This window comes from Carlito syrichta, unplaced genomic scaffold (assembly GCF_000164805.1).
Source record: "Carlito syrichta isolate Samal-C Ts95f unplaced genomic scaffold, Tarsius_syrichta-2.0.1 Scaffold314595, whole genome shotgun sequence".
NCBI lineage: Eukaryota > Metazoa > Chordata > Mammalia > Primates > Tarsiidae > Carlito > Carlito syrichta.
Window position 1 is genome coordinate 856,699 of NW_007258691.1, and position 21,459 is coordinate 878,157.

Genomic DNA, 21,459 nt, shown 5'->3' on the forward strand with positions numbered 1-21,459 from the left:
GCTTGGTGGGCCTGGTAAGAGTGGGTCTCCCCTGGGTGGGGGTGAGGAGTGCAGACTACATCCTAGCATGAGGTGGTTGATTGCTGCTGAGCTACAAAGTGAAACGATCCTTGACCTTATCAAGTGGCAAATCCCCATTGTTTGATACCCTTTATTATGCTGCTGAACTAGGACAATGACTCATGATAAAATAGCTTCTTATTCTGCTTTGTGAATTTTATATAAGAAATTTAGGGAAAATGTAAATTTTTGATTCCAACAATGCTGAATTACAAACTCCATCAGGCAGTAGCAATTTCTTTTTAAGCTTCCTTTTAGCAAATTTCAACACATAATCAGTATTGATACAAGAGATATCATTATCTTGTTAGTGTCACATAGCTTGGCTCCTAATTGGGAATTTCCTCCTTCTATACATATAATGCAAATTATATTTTCTGCTTGAAAGACTCCTATAATGTATCCCGAAAATAAGAATATATAGTAGGGATAGAATGGGGAAAAAAAAAATCCTAAAAAAAATCTCAGAAGTTCTGCTACCTACACATGGTACAATTGCAAAGAACACTGTCCCAAAGAGGAAAGTCATGAGGCACTTAATATGTGGTGCAATTTCAGTCTTTCTTAGACCTCACTAAATGACATTTTATTTGACACATTTGCTGACTAAATAGCTTGAGTGCTCTGTTTCAATGTATCATTGAAAATTGTATGAGATCATATTATTCTTGCAATGAACACTTCTCATACTAACAAAATGTTTGTAATTTGCTTTGGCAAAATTTTGCAGTTTTACATCATTTCCATGGGTAATTTCCTACACTGATACTACATGATCATTCTAATTTACCCAGAATCAAGAAGACAGAAAACTCTAGAAGAAAATTAGATATAAAAATATATATACTTTTGACATTTCTCTGTAGCTAAGAAAGAGATAAATGGAAAGGAAAGTAATTTCCATAGCATTCTTTTTTAATGGTCAGAAATGCAACCTAGACAAATGCATAGTACTTCAACCATTTCTACCTTTCCACTGCTTCTGAACATTTCTACAACCCTACAGCAAGAATAGACCGTCATTCTAAGCAAATGATCACAGAGATAGAAAACTGAACCTCGCATATTCTCACTTAAAAGTGGGAGCTAAGCACTGAATACACACGTGCATAAGGATGGGGACAACAGACGCTAGGGACTCCTGAGGAGGTAAGGGTTGAAAAATCATCCATTGAGTTCCATGTCCACCACCTGGGGGACAGCTCAATAGAAGCCCAAGCCTCACTGTCACACAATATACCTACATAACAAACTTGCACATGTACCCCCAAATCTAAAATTAAAAACAAATAACATACCCTTTCAACTGAAAAAAAAGGGATAAAATTTCACAGAACCTGATTTATTATAAGACCCTGTCTTTTGAACCATCAAGGACAAAGTGGATTATACTATTCTAATTCTTTGAACACTGGTTACTCATATCATATGGTAAAGCTCAAATAACCAGAACATTCCTTTTTTTTCCTCTTTCCCCCAAATAGCTTCATCCTCTGTCACCTCAGGTAAGTGATAGTCCATATGACTGCAAACTCCAATTGACAGGAACATTCTTTTTAATTTGTCCTCCCAAACTATCCTCTTTCTCAAATGTCCTAGGCCAACCCCCTAAATAAATGCACATTGAAGAAAATCTGGTTTTAGGAATGCTCTGAAAATGTCCATAGGAAGAAACTTCAACTGTGGTTCTCAAACAGTTGTGACAGAAAGGAAATAAAATGTTGCAGTTCCTTGAGGATCAAAACCCAAACAGCAATGAAGCCTTATTTTGAGGTTGTTGCTCCTGGGGAAGCTCTACCCACGGTACTATATGGAGCACTTGTCAGTGCAGGCTGGAAGCTAATCAGACTCAGAATCATTATAAAACAGGAAGACCCTCAGAGGACACACTCCGAAATAATGATGACTGGGCTATAAACTCCCCCTCCAATTAATTTTATTGTTTTAGTTGATGAAATGAAATAAACCTTGAAAAAGGTAGCAGCAGCTGCAAACCCAATACCTTCAACTGCTTAAAAAAACAAAAAGAAGATGCAGTGTGCAGAGCAGTGGTTTATGGGACATACTGAAGCTGGAAGGCATCAATCAGAAAGGTTTTTATTTTTCAAATTCAATCATATCTGTCTGCACATATTTCATTTTCTACTGTGACTGGAATAAGTCCTCAGGTTGGCATCAATAAATTCTAGAGTCTTAGCCGGGTATGGTGGCTCATGCCTGTAATCCTAGCACTTTGGGAGGCTGAGGCAGGAGAATTGCTTGAGCCAAGAAGGTTCAGGCCAGCCTGGGCAACACAGTGAGACCTTGTCTCTACAAAAAATGAGAAATTAGTCCTCTAGTCCCAGCACTCAGGAGGCTGAGGTAGAAGGATCACCTGAGCCAAGGAGGTCGAGGCTGAGGTGAGCCATGATTATGCCGCTGCACTCCAGCCTGGGTGACAGAGTGAAACCCTGACTCGAGAAAATAAATAAATAAATAGGTGTGACAATAAATTTAAACAAATTATTCTAGATTCTTTTATACAATTTCTTCACTCACCTTCCATGGGGGTGTTGCTGTCTGGTCGATTTGCAAAGACCACATCCACGTACTCAAGTTGCAGCCTCTGGAGGGAGCCCTTCAGTCCTGGGAGTAGAAGCAGAAAAAACCCAAAACGTTCAAATAAGAATGCTAAGACAGAAAGTTGGAGCTTGGTTTCCTTCAAGAATTCACTTTTTAAAAAAATGGCATCAGATTAGTTTTAGAAGTACATTGAATATAAATATGTGTTTATTGGCCCCTGGAAACTTTAAAAAAATATATCAAAGGCTGACTTTGTCCCCCAACAAAAAAAGTCTTAGAATTTTTTCAGTGATATTAGCAGTCTCACCAGAAAATACATACTTAGTAATGCTCTTTCACAGTGACTCGTGTGTAGCATTATCCAGAAGAAAAGTTTAGAATAAGAAGCATCATCTTGCCAACAGTTTATTTTTACTTCTTGAAGAATGCAAATTAGTGTTTACGTTTAAAATTATTTAATGGGTTTATGGTGGGCAAACTCATTAAAATGGCATAAATCAGAAATAAATGACTGCTTTAACCCCATCTGAAAATGTACACGTTGGTTTCAATTCAATTGCTTTTTTTTTTTTGAGTTTGGTTCTCACTCTTGTCTAGACTGGAGTGTGGTGGTGTAATCATAGCCTTGACTTCCTGGGCTCAGGCAATCCTTCCACTTCAACCTCCCAAGTAGCTGGGACTACAGGCACATGCCACCATGTCTGGCTAATTTTTTGATTTTTTGTGGAGACAAGATCTTGCTATGTTGCATAGGCTTGTCTCAATCTCCTGGGCTCAAGCAATACTCTTGCCCCGGCCTCCCAAAGTGCTGGAATTACAGATGTGAGCCACGGGCCCAATCAACATTGGTTTTAATAGCAATGGAAAGGTGTTAGCCAATGAAGGCTTTGCTCAACACTTTGCTCATTGGTACAAAGTTTAAGCGACATAAAATATAGCTGAGCTCTGACCATTTCTATCATTTCCCATTCCTTGGGGGAAGAAACGAAAATACCAGAAGTCATAAGACTTATGAGGTAATATAAAGGAGAGAATGAGAACTCAAAAAAGAAATCTGGAACTCACAGCCTGTGTTTCAGTCCTAACCATTTGGTCACATTCCCATGAGCACTCAGAGAAAAATAATTAATTTCAGTAAAATTAAAACTTCCTGAAATAGAATATATTGTATATAACATTATGTAACCAAAAAGGATGGCGGTGCTCAAGAATCTCGTTATCTGATTTCCACGAGGCGCAGTGCTTCCTTATCAGCCTCTTTAACTCTTCAGGGAACCCAGAGGTTTTACTCTTTTTATTATAGGCATAAAATTAATTGCATGTTAAATGAGGCTCTTATAAATTTAAATTTGGCTCATTTAAATTTGATTTTTCATACCGGTTTATCGGCCAGCCACAATTACTTTTCTGACAGGAAAACGGAGTGCTTGAATATCGTTCCGGAAATATTTTCCAACCACTGAGAAAGGATTGTGTGTGGTGGTAGCTTGTTAAAAGCTTTGATGAAAAGACTAGGGCAGACAGATGTTATGAGGTGTAATGCCTGCTCTTAAAAAGTTGCCGTGATGCACTGGCCTGGGGTATCACCCGCTATCTCAGGGGATTGCTTGAAATCAAGTTTACCTGAAAAAGTACCACGAGAGCAGCTACTCTGGGGAAAAATTGTGTAGAGGGAGGAGGTAAGGAAGGGACAAGATAAACAAGCAAACAGATAGCAAGGTCTTGCCAGGTGTGAAGGGTTGGAAACCTGTACCCTCACCTGCTTGCAATCCTGCTAGAGTGCTTAAATCTTTTTTGAAACTCAGTTCTCTACTTTGCAGTGGGCTAACAATACTTAACACCTCCAGAAGGCTGCTCCAGAGGGCACTGTGTAAGAGAGTCTACAGAAAAGTTATGTGGTTATTGTACCATGGTGTTCACATCTGGGAGGTTTCAGGGGCTGGAAGCCAAGGACTACATTTCAAAACTTTTTACTAGATCGGGTTTTGCAGGAAAGCGTTGAATGACAGTTCTGGCCTTTGCTGGGGCACTGGAAAAAACCGTCCTATTTTCTGTTGATGGCCCTTCTCTCACCATTCTCTTCCAAACAACTCAGTGTGGGCTCAGAGAAATCAGGAGAAGAAGCTATATATGGTTAGCTTGGCACTGCTGTAACACTGTGTGATCATGCCTGTCATGGATAAGCCATGACTTTGCCATGTACCATTCCATGCCCAGGCATGTACTGAGTCCCAATTTGATCCCAAGACTGTGCCAGATCCTGAGGGTTTAAAGATGCATAGACACAGTCTCATCCCCAAGGAGTTAACAGCATATATTGAGGACATCTATTGGCATAGTTTCCTTGTTCAAGGTCATAATGTACACTCATAAATAGTGACATGGACTTGAAACAAAGGCCAGTCTTGTTGTATGTGGCCATTCCTCACCTCCCAATTCTTTCTCTGGAAAGCACTCTCTCATGATATCTGGTCCAAATTCAAGTGTATCAGGCCAGTGATCTCTACTCTGAAATGGATTGAAAGGAGATTGTACTCCTCATGGACACTCTCTACTTACTTTGAAAATCTCAATTACATAAAGTCTTGTCATCTATAGCATGAATTTTGGATTCTACATGAGATGTAAAAACATTAGCGGAGGCATGGGGAGTCAGAAGGAGGGCACCAAGTAGGAGAAATAATATGATCTGATTTCCATGTTGAACCGAGGCTCTGCCTGCTGAGAATGACCTGAAGGGCAGGAATGGAAGCAGGGATGGAGACCAGAGAGGAGGTAACTGAAACCCAGTCAGCTTGGACCAAATAGGTGAGAGGTGTCCAAATTTGGGGCGAGTTGTGTGAGCAGAAGTAAGAGGCTTGCTGGTGTGCTAGATATGGGGTGTGGAGGTTAGAGTAACCAGGGATGATTCCAAGATGTTTGGTGACTGTTGCTGAAGTCAGGGCGAGGCAGATCAGAGGTGCTGGTGGGGGGCCAAGTTAAGTCTGAATGGCACATCAGTTACCTCATGGAGCCCTACGCTGCTAGATGGACCAGCTTGGCATTCAGAGAAGTCAAGGAACAGGGTCTTGAACCCCGGGTATTGATTCAGTCTGGCCTGAATGACCTTGTGACATCTCTTGGCCTCTCTGAAGTCTCAGTTTCCTCATATGTCCAAAGATGAAAGGGAGTTAGATGATATTCTTGCTTTCATTTTTCATGTGACTGCAAACCGAATTAGGTATTTCTGCCTTTTCCTATTTGGTTGTTTTAATCTTGTAGAAATAGACTAATCACAGTAACCTAAAGATGCGCTCAATGAGTATCTCCACAAAAGCTGTTTATGTTTGGTTCCAATAAACAAGTAGTCATGTGTGACCTCCATTTGACCAATGTTTGTTGAGCACTGGCTTGGGGCCAGGTATTGTTTTAAGTTTTAGTAGACATGGAAAAATGCATTAACCTTGGTTCCAGAGAAGCAGCCAGGTAGCCAGTCATAACCCAAGGAGGTAAGTGTTCTGGTACAGTGAATGCACTTGCTGAAGACAATGTGACATTAGCTTGTTCCCTGGCAATGATCATGGGAGGGGGATACAATACAGGTAGGAGAAACACCCCAGCCCTTGAGAAGATATCTAGAAGTAAAAATGACAATTGCCCAAAAGTCCACAGGTAATACATTACTCAAAGAAAATAGTGTCCAAGTGACTCAGTAAAGAGAAATCCATTTTTCTTTTAGCTTCTGAAGTCTAACAGAAACTATATTGTTTAGAAGATGAACCTTAATTCAACTTAAGACTATTTCAAGTTTCTAAAGAAATACATGTATTCCTTACTACGCAGTTATAACAAAGAACAAAGTCATGTCCTTTGCAGCAATGTGCATGTAGCTGGAGGCCATCATTCTAAGTGAATTATCACAAAAACAGAAAACCAAATACCATGTGGTCTCACTTATAAGTGGGAGCTAAACCCTGAACACACACAGGCATAAGGAGGGGGACAACAGATACTGTGGACTCCTAGGGGTGGGGAAGGGAGGGAATAAGGGTTGAAAAACCACCCCTTGGGTACCATGCTCAACCATCTGGGTGACGGGCTCAATCGAAGCCCAAACTTCACCATCACACAATATACCCATGTAACAAACCTGTACATGATCACCTTGAGTCCAAAATAAAAAAGAAAAAGAAATATGTTTATTTCAGACAGTAAGCAGATTGATGTGGTTAGAAGTGAACCGTATGTTCAGTGTTGCAGGTTTAACTGTGCAGAAACAAGGAAATCAGAATTTTGGGGATTCTGGGCTCTATTCAAATATGTTGCGTCACCACCTTTTATAGCTACGACATACCGGCTTTGATGTCTAGCTAACAAAAAAGTTACCTTGAATAATGTAAACTGTTTATTTCTAGTTTCTTCTTAGTAGACCTGTCAGTCATAACTTGAGACGTATTTGTTTCTTTGTTTAAAGACTGTACTGCATTGGAATCATACTCAGTATGTGTGCCTCCTATGAAACATGGTTATCCTGGGTGGGTGATGTCAGTTTCCATGAACATGGTACATTGAAAAGGAATTCCATGGTGAGTCCATCTGTTCAGACATTTAGTTATTTTTTAAATTATTTCCATTTTTGAGTCATGGTCTCACTGTGTCTCCCAGGCTGGAGTGCAGTGACACAATTATGGCTTATCTCAACCTCAACTTCCAGGGCTCAGGTAATCCTTCCACCTGAGCCTCCCAAGTAGCTGAAACTACAATTGTGTGCCACCATGCCCAGCTAATTTTGAAATTTTCTGTAGAGAGTCTCACTGTTGCCCAGCCTGGTCTTGAACTCAAGCAATCCTCCTGCCTCAACCTCCCAAAGTGTTGGGATTACAGGTGTGAACCAATGTCCTTGCCCCCAAAATTTAATCTTTAATTGAAAAATCTTTTTCCTTTAAACTTCATAGAATAGAGGCTACCCTCTGTTATTCAAGAAAAAGTTTCAAGCAGAACTTTCTCAGATGATTTTCCCCTCCTATTCCTAAACAATTACTGTGGGTTTATGTTTTGAACCACATAACAAAATTTTTACTTACCTCCAATGGAAATGCAAACTTAGGCACAGCTTTTGGTGGCATAAGTACACAAAGGATTTACTTATTCTTACAATGTGACTTATCAAACTATTTCTATTCCTTTACATTTAGTCACTCAAAGAATTTGATCTTCTAAATTCTGAGGCTGACTCAAATTAGAGCTTAATGAATGTTTGTGGAATGGTTGAATGAGTAAATTGGATTTTAGACCCTGAGAGAACCTTGGGATTATAAATGAGTATAATCAACCTACTAGCAAAATTTCCTTCCCTTCTTTGTGAATCTAAGGAGAGTATTATACCTAACTGGATCTCAGTAAAGAACTTTGGGCATTAAAAAGGACTTTCACATGAATTTTTTTGAAACTACATTATGTACAAGTCAAGCACATTTTGCACTCTGTAAACTAACTCAAGTGGCCAGGTCACCCAGCACACAAGTGGCCTGAATTCTATATCAATTTGAACTTTTGTCTTATATTCTAACAGCACTTCCCAAATTTAATGTGCATTTAAATCTCCAGTGTTAGATAAGGTCACCTTCATAACAGAACAAGTACCAATAAAACCCAGGGAAAATGACTTGTAAACCTCTTTAAACTTTATTTTGGGTCTCATTTCAAGTACCTGCTTTCCTGCAAAATGTCCTCAATTTCCTGATTTCAGCCTATCCAGAAATATCTTTTGAGCTAACTCTCTCCTACTCAAAAACCTTTATCTTTGGCAGAATCTATGGACTGTAAAATAACACCAACAAAATAACATAATAATAAATGATCTCAATTTTTCTTTGATCTCAAAAGTTTGAAATTTTGTGTTAAAGTGTGAATCTGGGTCAGCTTGAATTTCAGCTGAACTGGTTTATCCATCCTGAGAGATTAATTCCTACGAGAATTCCTGACTTATTTAAAGGGAAAGGAAATTTAAGGTATTTCTGTTATGTTGTATGAGGTCTGAAAGAAACTTACTTAAAAAGGAGAGAGAGAATTCTGAAATTACGTATACACTCTGGTAAATATGAAAATGGAGGTTCTGGCCAGATGCAGTTGTTCACACTTGTAATCCCAGCACTTTGGGTGGCCAAGGCAAGAGGACTGCTTGAGCCCAGGAGTTTGAGACCAGCCTGGGCAACATAGTAAGACCTCATCTCTGCAAAAATTTAAAAAATGGCTGGGTATGGTGGCGTGCTCCTGTAGTCCCAGTTACAGGACTACAGGAGGTTGAGGCAGAACGATAGCCTGAGCCAAGGAGGTCAAGGCTGTGGTGAGCCATGATTGTGTCACTGCACTCCAATCTGGGTGACAGAGTGAAATCCAGACTCAATAATAACAATGATGATAATAATAATAATAATAAAGCATAGTAGTGAACCATCTTCATTCTTTTAGTTTTTATATTTTTTTGTGGATTGCATTTTCTGAATCTCTCTTTTTAAAATCAGTTATATTAACAAGAAAAGGAAAAAACAATAACCATTCAGGCAGCATACTGCTGCACTGTTTGTGCAACTTGACGCTATAAGCTGACTTGCGTTGTTACCAACAAACTCCCTGGTAGAGGACACAAGTCAGGAGGAGCTGAAATGGTGACAGTTTTGAGAGGCAGGTGGGGTTGGATTCTACAGTGTAGAATGGGACACTAAGGCCTGAGAAGGGATTCTGTTTGGGTGAAGAATCTGGAAGCTTTTTCTAGGGCCTGAAGGTTGTCATTTGTTGTGGCAGCCTCAGGATGTCACCTACTTAGTAAAGAGTGTCCTTATTCATGAAATAAAGACTAGCAGTTGCACTTATAAGAACAATGATGAAGATGATGATACAGACAAAAATAACTTTCATGAAATGATTATTATGTGACACTGTACTCAATGTGAATTGTATAATTTCAATCTCCATATTTATAGTCTATTTTACAGTCAAGGAGACAGTCGCTAAGTAGGTTAAGTAACTTGTACAAAGTCACCCAGCTCATAAATGACAGAATTGAAACTTGAACAAAGGTCTGTTTGATTTTGAAGCCCATATGCTTAAAATATATTAAAAATTAGCAAGAAATACCAAACTCATACAAAGACTTTGGAAAAATAGAATGGTATAAATATATATATATATGCCATATATATTCTGATATCTGCCTTCAAAAATCTTCATTTTAAATTAAATGATTGAATACTGGAACTATTTTTTTTCTACTGCAAGTCTATGATATTTCAAAGTAGTCCTGTTTGTAGGTCAAAAAAGACCTTCAACTTCTAAATTAAAATGAATATATTCAAATTAAACATTCTCTTTTAGATTAGGTTCATAGAGAGAAAAAAGTTCACAATGAAACGACAGCCTAGGAGAAAATATTTGCAACACATATAACCAATAAGAGTGAATATCGGCTGGATGTGGAGGCTCAGGCTGTAATCCCAGCACAATCCCTGGGATGTCGAAGTGAGAGGATTGCCTGAGCCCAGGCATTCGAGACCAGCCTGGGCAACTTGGTGAGACCTCGTCTCTACAATAAATCACAAAAAGTAGCTGGGCATGGTGGCATGTGTCTGTAGTTTCAGCTACTTGGAAGGCTGAGGCGGAAGGATCAGCGGAACCCAGCAGGTTGAGGTTGAGATGGCCGTGAGAGTGTCACTGCACTCCAGCCTGGGCGACACAAGTGAGACTCCAACTCAAAAAAAAAAAAGTCAATACCACTAATACACAAAGAGCTCCTGCAAATTATTATGATGAAGACAAACAACTCAAGAGAAAAATTGCCTGAGAGCCTGAAGAGTTAATTTCCAGAAAAAAAAGAAAGTTATTAAAAGAAGCTCAAACTCACTAATAAATAAATGCATAAATAAGTAAATAAATAAACCAGCTCATATAACAGATTGGTCTATTCTTTTGAGAAAATAATTTTTGTGTTAAAATATATATCATTCTTTGATTTAACAATGCCACTTCTGGAATCTATGTAAGGATAGTTACTCTTATAAGTCTATATAATGCTAAAAACTTGAAATAACACATAAGTTTTGTGGTAAAAAGATTATTATTTTTTTGAGTCAGAGTCTCCTTTTGTCACCCAGGCTAGAGTGCAGTGGCACAATCACTGCAGCCTTGACCTTCTGGGCTCAGGGGATCCTTCTGCCTCAGCCACCCAAGTAGCTGGGATTACAGGCAAGTACCACCATGCTCAGCTAATTTTTTTTTTAAGTTTTTGTAGAGACAAGTTCTTGCTATGTTTCCAGGCTGGTCTCCAACTCCTGGGTTCAAGAAATCCTCCCGCCTTGGCCTCTCAAAATACTGGGATTACAGGAGTGAGTCACTGTGACTGGCTTGTAAATATATTTTAATTAAGGAAAAAAAAAAATCAAAGTTTAGGTTAATATTTGTTGCCTGATTCTGTTGCTTTAATACAAATATGTTTATATTTTTAAATATAAACTAGTGTTCAGATGGATGGATGGATAGATAAGTGAGTGTAACTGAGGGAAAGGTAGAAAGGAAATGTAGGAGACTATTAAACTGTGGAATGGGATAAGATTGAATGAGCAAAGGGAGAACTTCCCCTCTTTATTTTTATTTTATTCTGAGTTGGAGTCTCACTCTGCTGCCCAGGCTGGAGTGCAGTAGCACGTTCACAGCCACCACAGCCTCGACCTGCTGGGCTTAGGCAATCCTTCCGCCTCAGCCTTCCAAGGACCTGGAACTACAGGTGTGCACCACCATGCCCAGCTAATTTTTTTTTTTTTTTTTTTCTTTTTAGTGTAGAGATGAAGTCTCGCCTAGTTGCCTAGGCTGGTCTCGAACCCCGGGGCTCAGGCAGTCCTCTCACCTCATCCTCCCAAAGTGCTGGGATTATAGACATGAGCCACTGTGCCCTGCCTATTTTTATTTTTAAAGTAATGGGACTGGAGTACATTTTATATTTTTGTGATATAAATGAAATTTTTTTAAAAAAAGGAGAAAATCATCTGTCTTAATGATCAATCATGAATCTAAAGTTACAACAATCTTGAACTTTTGTGAAATGCAAGACGTCCCACCACTTGGATTTTTTTTTACTTTATGAGGGTACAAAAGTGATACACAGTCAGTACAAACTGTCCTTTTAGTTTCTATACAACCATTCTGTTTTTCACTTTCAGAACAATATTCAATATATTACATGTGATGTTCCCGACTTTATTATGAAATAGGCTTTGTGTTAGATGACTTTTCCCAATTGTAGGCTAACGTAAGTGTTCTGAGCATGTTTGAGGTAGGCTGTGCTAAGCTATGATGTTTGGTGGGTTAGGTGTAGCAAATGCATTTTCAACCTATGATATTTTCAATTTAAAATAGGTTTACCCAGGGGCACAGTGGGCCATACCTCTAATCCCAGCACTTTGGGGGGGCCAAGGTGGGAGGATTGCTTGAGCCCAGAAGTTTGAGACTAGTCTAGGCAACATAGCAAGACGTTGCCTCTACAAAAAATAATACAAAAAAAAAAATTAGCCTGGTGTGGTTGCACGCACCTGTAGATCCAGCTACTTGGGAAGCTGAGGTGGAAGGATCACCTAAGCCCAGGAGGTCAAGACTGCGGTAAGCCAATGACCATGCTACTGCACTCCAGCCTGGGTGACAGAGTGAGACCCTGACTCATTAAAAAAAAAAGAGGTTTATGAAGACATAATCTCATTGTAAGCAGGAAGACATCTGCACTCCACAAACAAGTATAAAGATATTGGAAATATCCAACCCATTTTAACATTTTTCCTTTATCACAAAAGGTGTAAGTGGAAAATTTTGTATTATAGAGACAAATTACTTAAAAATAAATAAAAATTACTCACAATTTTCACAATCCTTACAATGAATAGAGTAGTGGTGCTCTAGTACACAACGGTTCTTGCAGACTTTTATTTCCTGTTTATTTTTTTAAACTATGCAAAGTTTTGAGTAGTCTTGCAAAAGTAATGGCATCAGGAATCATTTACTTGGTGGCAATTTTCTACAAGTTTTTTTCCAAGTATATTTTTTTCCAGCCCCTCTCAAAGTCCTTTATTCATTTTTAAATAGCATAGTCATCTCAACATATGTCTATACAAAAACTTGTACACAAATATTCAAAGCAGCGCTATTCATAATAGCCAAAAGTGGAAACAAGCCAAATGTACATTAACTGATAAAAACCTAAACAAAATGTGGGCCATCCATACAGTAGAATATTACTTGGCAGAAAAAAAGGAATAAAGTGCTGGTTCATGCTACTGTATGAAGGAACATTATGCTTGGAGAAAGAAGTCAGTCACAAAATATCATATATTATAGCATCTCATTTCTATGAAAAGTCCAGAATTGTCAAAAATTGCCTGTAGAGGAAAAAAGTGAATTCGGGGTTGCTTGGGGTTATGGGAGGGGCTGCTGAGGGGATGGGAAGTGACTTCTAGTGGTTTCTTTTGGGGGGTAATAACGATGTTTTTAATCTAGATAATGGCAATTGGGGTATAACTCTGTAAATATACTCAGAACCAGTAAGCTGAATACATTAAAGGGTCAACTTTTATGATATGTACGTTATGCCTCAAGTTTGTAAAAAAAGTATTATGGAAGTGTTTTATTATTATTAGAAGTAACTGTGAGGAAAGTTCTAGACAATCTGGATTTTTTCTTTGGAATTCTCCTTCTCCCCTGTCTAACTCTGTTTTCCTCAAACTTAACTCCAGGAAGAAACTTGGTTGACTGTGGTTTTTTTCATATAGAACTTTTTTCCCTTCCAACGTGTTTTGAACCTATTTGGTTGACATCTTTCTTGAATCAGGATCCCACAAATGAAAATAAAATTAAAGCAGCCAACTCACCTTCGATAATGTGCTTTCTTGACAGACCTCTTTCCGTTTCAGCTCTGTCAAGAAAAAAAAAAAGTAAAGGACTTTGAGAGAGGCTGTGCTTATTTTTTTTAAAATCTCTATCTCAAAAGTGCAGAAGAATAATCACTTTTACTTAGTCTGAATTGCTAATTTTATATCCTGTTCTTGGCAAATTCTACTGAAGGCTGAGAAGAGAAGTCTGTGGGCAGCACAGTGGGACCCTTTTCTTTGGAGACCCCAGGAGATTAATTATCTATGGCTGTCACCATGCCACTAATAGCCGCTCAGCACCAGGCTTAAGTTAATAACAAGTCAGTCACACACACCCAGTCCATATACAATTTGAAACATGGTTCAATCTTCCCACCTTGTTTTTAACCAATTTAAAGCAAAAAATAAAAATAAAAAAAGCAAGAAATGCCTTGATATAGGTTTTTGAGTTTACTGTAAGATTGCCAAGCTGCTGATATATTGCTAGCTTTTTTGAGAAATGAAGCAAATTTAAAAGTGCCTTTTGACTTTCAAAGGAAATTTTAGAACTATTTTCTTTTAGAATGTGATGAAGAAAGTCTTCCTTAAACCAGTATCCTAAGAAGACAGACTCTTAATCATAAAGACTTTTGTCTTCCCAGACAATTCACAAGCTGTAGTCAATTAGAAAGAAATATGGCCCTTGAATTTTAAAGTATTGATAAAATATTTCCTCAGCATCAATCTCTTTGGCAGCCTCCTTTAAAAATATAGTCATTTTTACCATTCACCTTTGTGAATATACATTTATTCTGTATCTTGCATAAGTATATTAGATAATATTGCATGTAGTACTCTACTTCATAATGGTTCCTGTAGCTTGTCTCATTTCCTGTTTATTTCTAAACAAGGTTTTATCTATCTATCTATCTATCTATCTATCTATCTATCTATCTATCTATCTATCTATCTATCTATCTATTTTAGAGATGAGGTCTTCCTTTGTTGGCTAAGCTGGTCTAGAACTCCTGGGTTCAAGAAATCCTTCTGCCTTGTCCTCCCAAAATTCTGGAATTACAGGTATGAGCCACCATGCCCGGCCCTTGTTTATTATTTTTAAGCAAGGTTTTGTGTACCACTGTAAAAGCACCAAGCAATGACGCTGTGAATCAAAATACATTCAATGGAAATTCATATTCCTTATGGGCAACATACTGCTTTATTGTCGTGTAGATTACTATAGGGGTAAAATCTAAATTCCATCTTTCCGTCTTCATATCACGATAAGCAGACTCAAGAACGACAAAAAAATATTGCATGTATGTGTATCCACATATACAACTGATTAGAAGGTTCTAAAAAGGAATTAGCCCCTGCTTCTGATTTTTTAAAAACTATTCCCTATCAGTTATAGAGAAGTAAATACGATTTCATTTGTTTGTTTTGTTAAGACTCCAGCATTTTGAGATATCTGTCTTAAAGATGGAAAAGCACAGTGCTAACAATTGCTCTGGTATGTGGAATAGCTTGCTGTTTTCTTATAAATTTGTCAAAAAGGCCAGCCTTTTAAGTCCTGCTGAATAATATAAGTACTAGTTCAGGCCCATCACAAGCTAATTCATCCTGTGAGATTTGTTTTGCACCCCAAAACAGAGAGCATCTCTCTTTCATTTGGCCTGACAATGACTGATACAAGTAACTCCGTGTTCTCCTCCAATGAGATGGCCCTTTTGATCAGCACTTTCAGAGCCCTCTGCAGAAATGATCAGAGACTTAGGACTGGAGCCAGACGAGATATTTTTATCTTTGCATTCTGTAGAAGTCTCTGAGTTTTGGCAGGTTTGAGTAGTTTTTCTTCTGTGATGCTTTGTGCTTATTTTTCTTTCCTGAAATTTGAACTCTATTTTGGAAAGGATTCTAAGGATGAGATTGGTATTTGAAAAATCACCATATATCACTTAGTAACAAGTGACCACATGCTTTGCACTAAATTTCTTTGGGAATATCTTGCTAAAATTAAATCCTAGCTAATTGCTATGAGAAAAAAAATCCTAAGTTAATTAGTTTTAGTACATTAGATGTAAAACAATTGCCCAAAACCATAAAAGCACGAACAACTAGTTGTGCCCTGTTTAGTAGGGATAATAAGAGATATTTAAACTTACTTTCCACCCCAGTAGAGTTTGGTTGTTATGACCAGGCTGGACCTCCTGCACATCAAACAGACAAACACAGAAATAATCAGTACATGCAGGTTACTATATAAAATCATATTATTATTATGGTACCAGAGAAAGAATTTGTTATTGTATCTTACACTTTCACAAATTGGTAAAGAGGTACATTTCTTAATTCATGTCACTGAAATGTAAGGTTAAAGTCAGATCCCAGAGGAAGAGTTTGAAAGGAAGTGATCTTCGCTTGGGGGGCTGGAGGAGGTGGAAGGTGGTGACAGCAAGTCCAGAAGTGACAGCAGCTCAGGTGGTACAAAGCGAAGGTGAGTGGTAGGTCAGCATGGAGGTTCAGAGAAGGTGCACAGAAATGGGAGTGAAAGGACTGAAGGGATGTCTTGCATTAGCAGCTCAAATGATCAAACACCAGAGAACATCTCCTCAGCATCTGGCCTGATGCTGACTGTGTGTGAACTTTTTCCAGGAGAAGCTCCACCCTCTGTAGAGGACCACAGACCTTCCAACCACCACATTCACAGGCAAGGACTGACTATTAGAAATATGAATCATGAAGTAAATTAGGAGTCAATAAGTATAAAAAATATTTGTAAAAAATCTCTTTGAGCATCTTATTAGATGGAAATGTCCTTTTAGGGTAAACAGCCCTAAAATCCTTAACACAAGTTTCTACCACTTTACTTCTAAGGGAGTGAAATGTGGAAATCTTGTCAACAAACTGACTACCTTCTCAAAGCCACAACCAAGGACAGAAAATGCAATTGTAGCATTATGATCATGGAATAAGAAATAGGTCTTGAGAACTACAGGTATGTAATTTAAAATTGGGAGGCAGATCTCAATGCAATTTAGTTTCCCTAGGTATGTAATTTGATTGCACTGGTCTAGGGGAAAAAATCATTTGAGATTCAAAGGGTAAAACTAAACTTCAGTAATATTTGTAATATGGCATTTATAATTCCATCAGCTGTGGAATTGATGCCTGGGGGCTCTCAGGTATAAAAGCTTAGCATTATTAATGACAACCAATGGGGAATGACAGCAATAATTCTGACAACTTGGTTGCAACAAGAAAAATTTGTTGAAAATGTCAGCAGCCCCATCCCACGGAAGTTAATTGCCTGGAAAGTAATTGGAATCACTGTAATGGAAGGTCTATATGTATACGTACCTGGAGATTACACTACCCTAAAGACCTGATGTACTACTTTCCAGGTTAATACATCAAACTCGCGATACCTATTGTAATAGCAACCTGCTACAGATTGTAATAGCAACCTGCTACAGGGGAGCCAGATTTCCATTAGTAAACATTTTTAACCTTCACCAAAAGGCTGGGAGGAATAGTATAAAAATAATTGCAGCCCGTTTGATTATTCAGAGCTATTGGGCCTGCTGAAGCTGCATGTTCTATCCACCAGACACTTATCTTTCCAGAGTTAGGCTTCCTGTTAAATGTTCAGCCTACATGGGTGTGCACACTAACATTTATGGTCAGCAACCTGGCAAATTATCACTGACTCCCACGGAGGCTCTCAGAGCAACTTCTCCGAGTGGGTAGTGAATGATCATGTGAGTATTTTAGAGCGATACAGCACAACCTTCAAAATACCTTTGCACGCCCTATCTTACGTGCCAGTATGACGCTTCACGAACAGTTATGCTGTCCATTTTACAGGTGGGAGACTCAGAATCAGAGAAGTGAGGTCACTTGCCCTGGAAGACACAGCTAGCAAATGGCAGCCTCAGGACTAGAAGTCAAGCGTGCTAGTTGAAACAGCTTTTGTAAGCTCAGTGCTACCATGAAATGGATTGTCTTTTCACCAGTCTCATAGGGACAATTGGGAACTGATAGAAACATCATGTAGTATGGTGACAGCTTGAGTTTTTATTTGCAAGGCTGAAAGGTAGTTGTTGGAACATGCATGTCAAATCTATTTTCTATGCAAGGTATATATAATAGGTTCTGTAGCTATAGAGAGTGATGATTAAATGTTTTCTGGGTGCTGAGAGGGGAAGAAGCTACTTTGCTGATACTCTCCCTTCTTCCTCAAGTATACCCCAGCAGCCCACACCTCATGGCAGACCTCACTATAATTTTAGTGAACCTATCTCCAAGGTTTCCATAATAGTTGAATAGTGTCCCTCAAAAAGATATGTGAAAGCCCTAACCCCCAGAACCTCACTCAGTTTGTGAGCTTATTTGGAAACAGGGTCATTGCAGATGCATTTAGTTCATAAGTAGGGTAGACCCCCTAATCCAACGTGACTGATGTCTTTATAGAGGACACACAGACACACAAGGGGAAAACACCATGTGACAACAGAAGCTGAAATGCTGCAACTACAAGCCAAGAATGGCTGGCCACCATCAGACGATAAAAAGCAGCAAAGGGCTGGGTATGATGGCTCATGCCTATAATCCCAGCACTTTGGGAAGCTGAGGCAGCAGGATCACTTGAGCCCAGGAATTCAAGACCAGCCTGGACAACAGAGCAAGACTTTGTCTCTACAAAAAAAAAAAAATTAGCATAGTCGCGCATGCCTGTAGTCCCAGCTACTTGGAAGACCAGAAGGCTCAGAGGATCACCTGAACCCAGGAAACCAAGGCTGCAGTAAGCCGCAATTGTGTCACTGCATTTCAACCTGGGCAACAGAATAAGATCCAGATTCAAAAAAATTTTAAAAAGTAAATTAAAAAAAGTAGCAAGGAAGGATTCTATCCACAGTTTCAGAGGGAGCATGGCCCTGACAATACCTTGATCTTGGACTTCTACTCTTCAGAACTGTGCTAGAGAACGTTTTGGCTGTTTAAAGCCACCCAGTTTGTGACCGTTTGTAGCAGCAGCCCTGGGAAACAGATACAGTCCCTAATGAGGCAGTGATGGATGGACTAACATTCTGAATGGGAAAGAAACTCCAGCAAGATGGAGGCCTGGGTGGCAACATGAACATTTTTCCATATTTAGGGTGAAATCTAGTTTTCTATTAACATCCTTACTGTTCCCTGGGGTGGGAGAGGAGAAGAGAGGGCTAGAAAGTGGGTCATCAAAGTTTATTTGTCCGTATCCCCATAAATGACTGGTTTTCCATTTCCACAAGGCCTCTATTCTAATCAAGAGTTTATCTCCAAGTGAGGCATAAGCTGCCCTAAAAACACACCCCAGCCTTCCAGTCTCCCCTCCTATAGGGGGTTTGAAGGATGCTTGCAAAAGCACAGCAGAACCACTCTTGAGCTGTACTCTTTGAGAATGTTCGTGCTTCCTAGACTTAAGTTTAGAAAACACATGCCAAGTATTGAAGTGTGAGGACGAGCTCTTTCAACAGTTACCGTCAATAACACTATAGCACTGACATTTACGTGGCAATTGGCAGATATTGTGCTAGAACAGAGGAGGACCCTGAGCTTGCCCAGTGATCTTTGCTGGGCTTTGCCTGGTTCTGCACTCATGCTGGGGAAAGGTGACTATTGTGGCTACATCCATTGTGAAATGGAAGGGAACTGCCTTCCCACCCCCACAGACGTCATGGCTTCCCTTAGAACCACTGGCTTTGGCTACAGGAGGTGATGGAATGGGATGTGTGAGCACAGCCCCTTGTGTTTCCCAGGGATTGCAGATGAAAGCACTTTCCTGAATACCCAGAGAATGGGGTTCCTGGGTATCCAGGAGAGATCATATGTTCAAAAAGAAAGTTTTGGAGTATTTATCCCAAGGGCTTCTTGTTTCATCAGATCTTTGCATTCAGGGTTGCTAATAAAATAAAAGCAAACATAAGTATGTGTGTATAGATCACCAGCTTTTTGCCAGCTTGCACCCTTCACCAAATTGCCCTAAATAGCAGTCAACAATCATAAAAACGTCACTTTCTTTTATGCCCAAATATCTCATGAACATCCTTTCCTTCCGGCTCAACCCCGTGGTAATTCACTGTGATCAATGACCAGTCAACAATTTTTGAAGCACACGTAATGAACCTGCTGGCATTTATTTTCAAACCACTATAAGTCATTTCTTTACCAATAATTGACTCTTTTTTTCTTTTTTGACAGCTTTTTGGTCAGGTGCTATGGGATTTTATTTTCCCTTCTCTGGTGCAAAATAATAAGACTTTTAGAAGGCAAACAGATGATGATGGTGAATGCAATACCTCCAGCCTTTCTTCTTGATGATGCTCCCCAGAATCACTTCAGCCCTGTAGGGGGAAACAGACAGTGTCTTAGAACCCAGTGTCCTGGAAAAGCAAGAGTCAACCCCCAACACCAGAGCCATTCCTTGTCTGAACTCTCAGTGCCTACATATCCCGAAAATAGAAGCCGCTCCCGGCTGGTAGCACAGTTTCCGCTGTTTCTGCTTGTGCCTGCAGAATCCTGCTCCGGAGCATTCCAGAAACACCTGCCAAATCTTGACACGCTGGCAGGAGACCACCTGCAGTCCTGATACTAAGAAACAGCAGAGTCATTTGGCAGTTTGTTGTTTTTAAACCTCTGATCTCATATATAAATGTCCTGCTTGGTGGCATCCAATGGGAGTCAACATCTTTCCAATTGCTGTGGAGAAACTCACTTGTATCCGCAGAGAACAATGAGACCTCCCACCCTTTAGGTAGGAAATATTAGCTCCCAGGTGATCCTGCAGTATAAATGAAGGACCCGTGTGTGGGTTTAGATGCCCCCAAAGCCAGGGCTGCAGATGCAGTGGTCCACAGAGAGAATGTCCTGGGTCCTAGTGACAAACTCTACCATAGGAGCAAGATAGAAAGAGACATAATGGAATTCCTTCCTGCCCCTGAGCCTGGGTTGTGGAGAGGCGAACTGAGGATATCCACTGTCCTCTTCCTTTTACCTATCCCAGCTGGGACGCAAGACAAAACTAAACTGTTCATCCATGTCCCTCCCAATAAGACAAAAGTGAAAAGCCCTGGACCCTCAGAGCCTTTGTGAATGGGAGATCAATGGAATGAGCACTTTGGTCATGAGGGAGCCATAGATGACAGTCATTGCTAATTGTTATTGGTCTTAACTGGAAGTTCTGTTTTGTGAGATTGTACAGCTTGCAACAAACCATGATGCAGGTTAGCTATGGCGTGTACCTGAAAGAAATAGGCATTGAGCCTTGTGTCGGTGTTCTGCCTGATTGCTTCTGTCTCTGTTGCCCTTTGCAACCTCACATTTCACAGTGGGAACTTATCTCAAGTACATGCTGACAATCAGTCAATAATTAATCAGGACAATTATCCTTCACAGTAGGACTATAAACAGGACCCTAGCAGACTTGCTACTTACCCCTCCCTTTTGCTTTCCTAGCCCCATTTGTTATTAAGCAGGATTCACAAAGAAGAAAACACAAGGAAGGGGCAGAGGGCAGAAAGAAACCAGGCCCTGTCACTGTTACTTTCTCCCCTTGGACACAGCAGAAAACATCAGGGATGTGGGCTCTGAACCTTCTGGATGGTCCTGAAACATAGACCTGCTCTTGAAAAGAATGACACTCATGCAAGGAAAATGCACTTGGATTGTTCGGTGATTAACCTGATTCAGGAGTTTGTGTCTTTCTCACCTGGAAGGAGTGAATCAGGCCTGCAGGTGACTGAGTGCCACAGTCCTGCTAGAAATAGTAGAACTGAGCCGGGCTTGGTGGCTCAGCCTGTAATCCCGCGCCTTTGGGAGGCTGAGGTGAGTGGATTGCCTGAGCCCGCGGGTTCGAGACCCGCCTGGGCAGCGAGACCTCATCTCTACAATAAATCAAAACATCAGCCGGGCGTGGTAGCGCATGCCTGTGATT

General features: G+C 39.8%; 1 protein-coding gene across 6 annotated transcripts in view; it reads right to left on the bottom strand.

Moving 5' to 3' along the window:
* KCNAB1 (potassium voltage-gated channel subfamily A member regulatory beta subunit 1) overlaps window positions 1-21,459 on the bottom strand; it is a 436,423-nt gene that overhangs the window by 65,639 nt on the left and 349,325 nt on the right. For 4 of the 6 annotated variants that reach the window (XM_021719351.1, XM_021719353.1, XM_021719352.1 and 1 more), the window contains 4 exons: window positions 19,826-19,870; window positions 15,653-15,697; window positions 13,509-13,552; window positions 2,599-2,685 (listed from right to left, as the gene is read on the bottom strand). In XM_021719351.1, coding sequence (XP_021575026.1) covers window positions 2,599-2,685; window positions 13,509-13,552; window positions 15,653-15,697; window positions 19,826-19,870 — 221 coding nt within the window. The remainder of the gene's footprint in view (window positions 1-2,598; window positions 2,686-13,508; window positions 13,553-15,652; window positions 15,698-19,825; window positions 19,871-21,459) is intronic. The other 2 variants (XM_021719354.1, XM_021719355.1) reach the window with 1 other exon arrangement.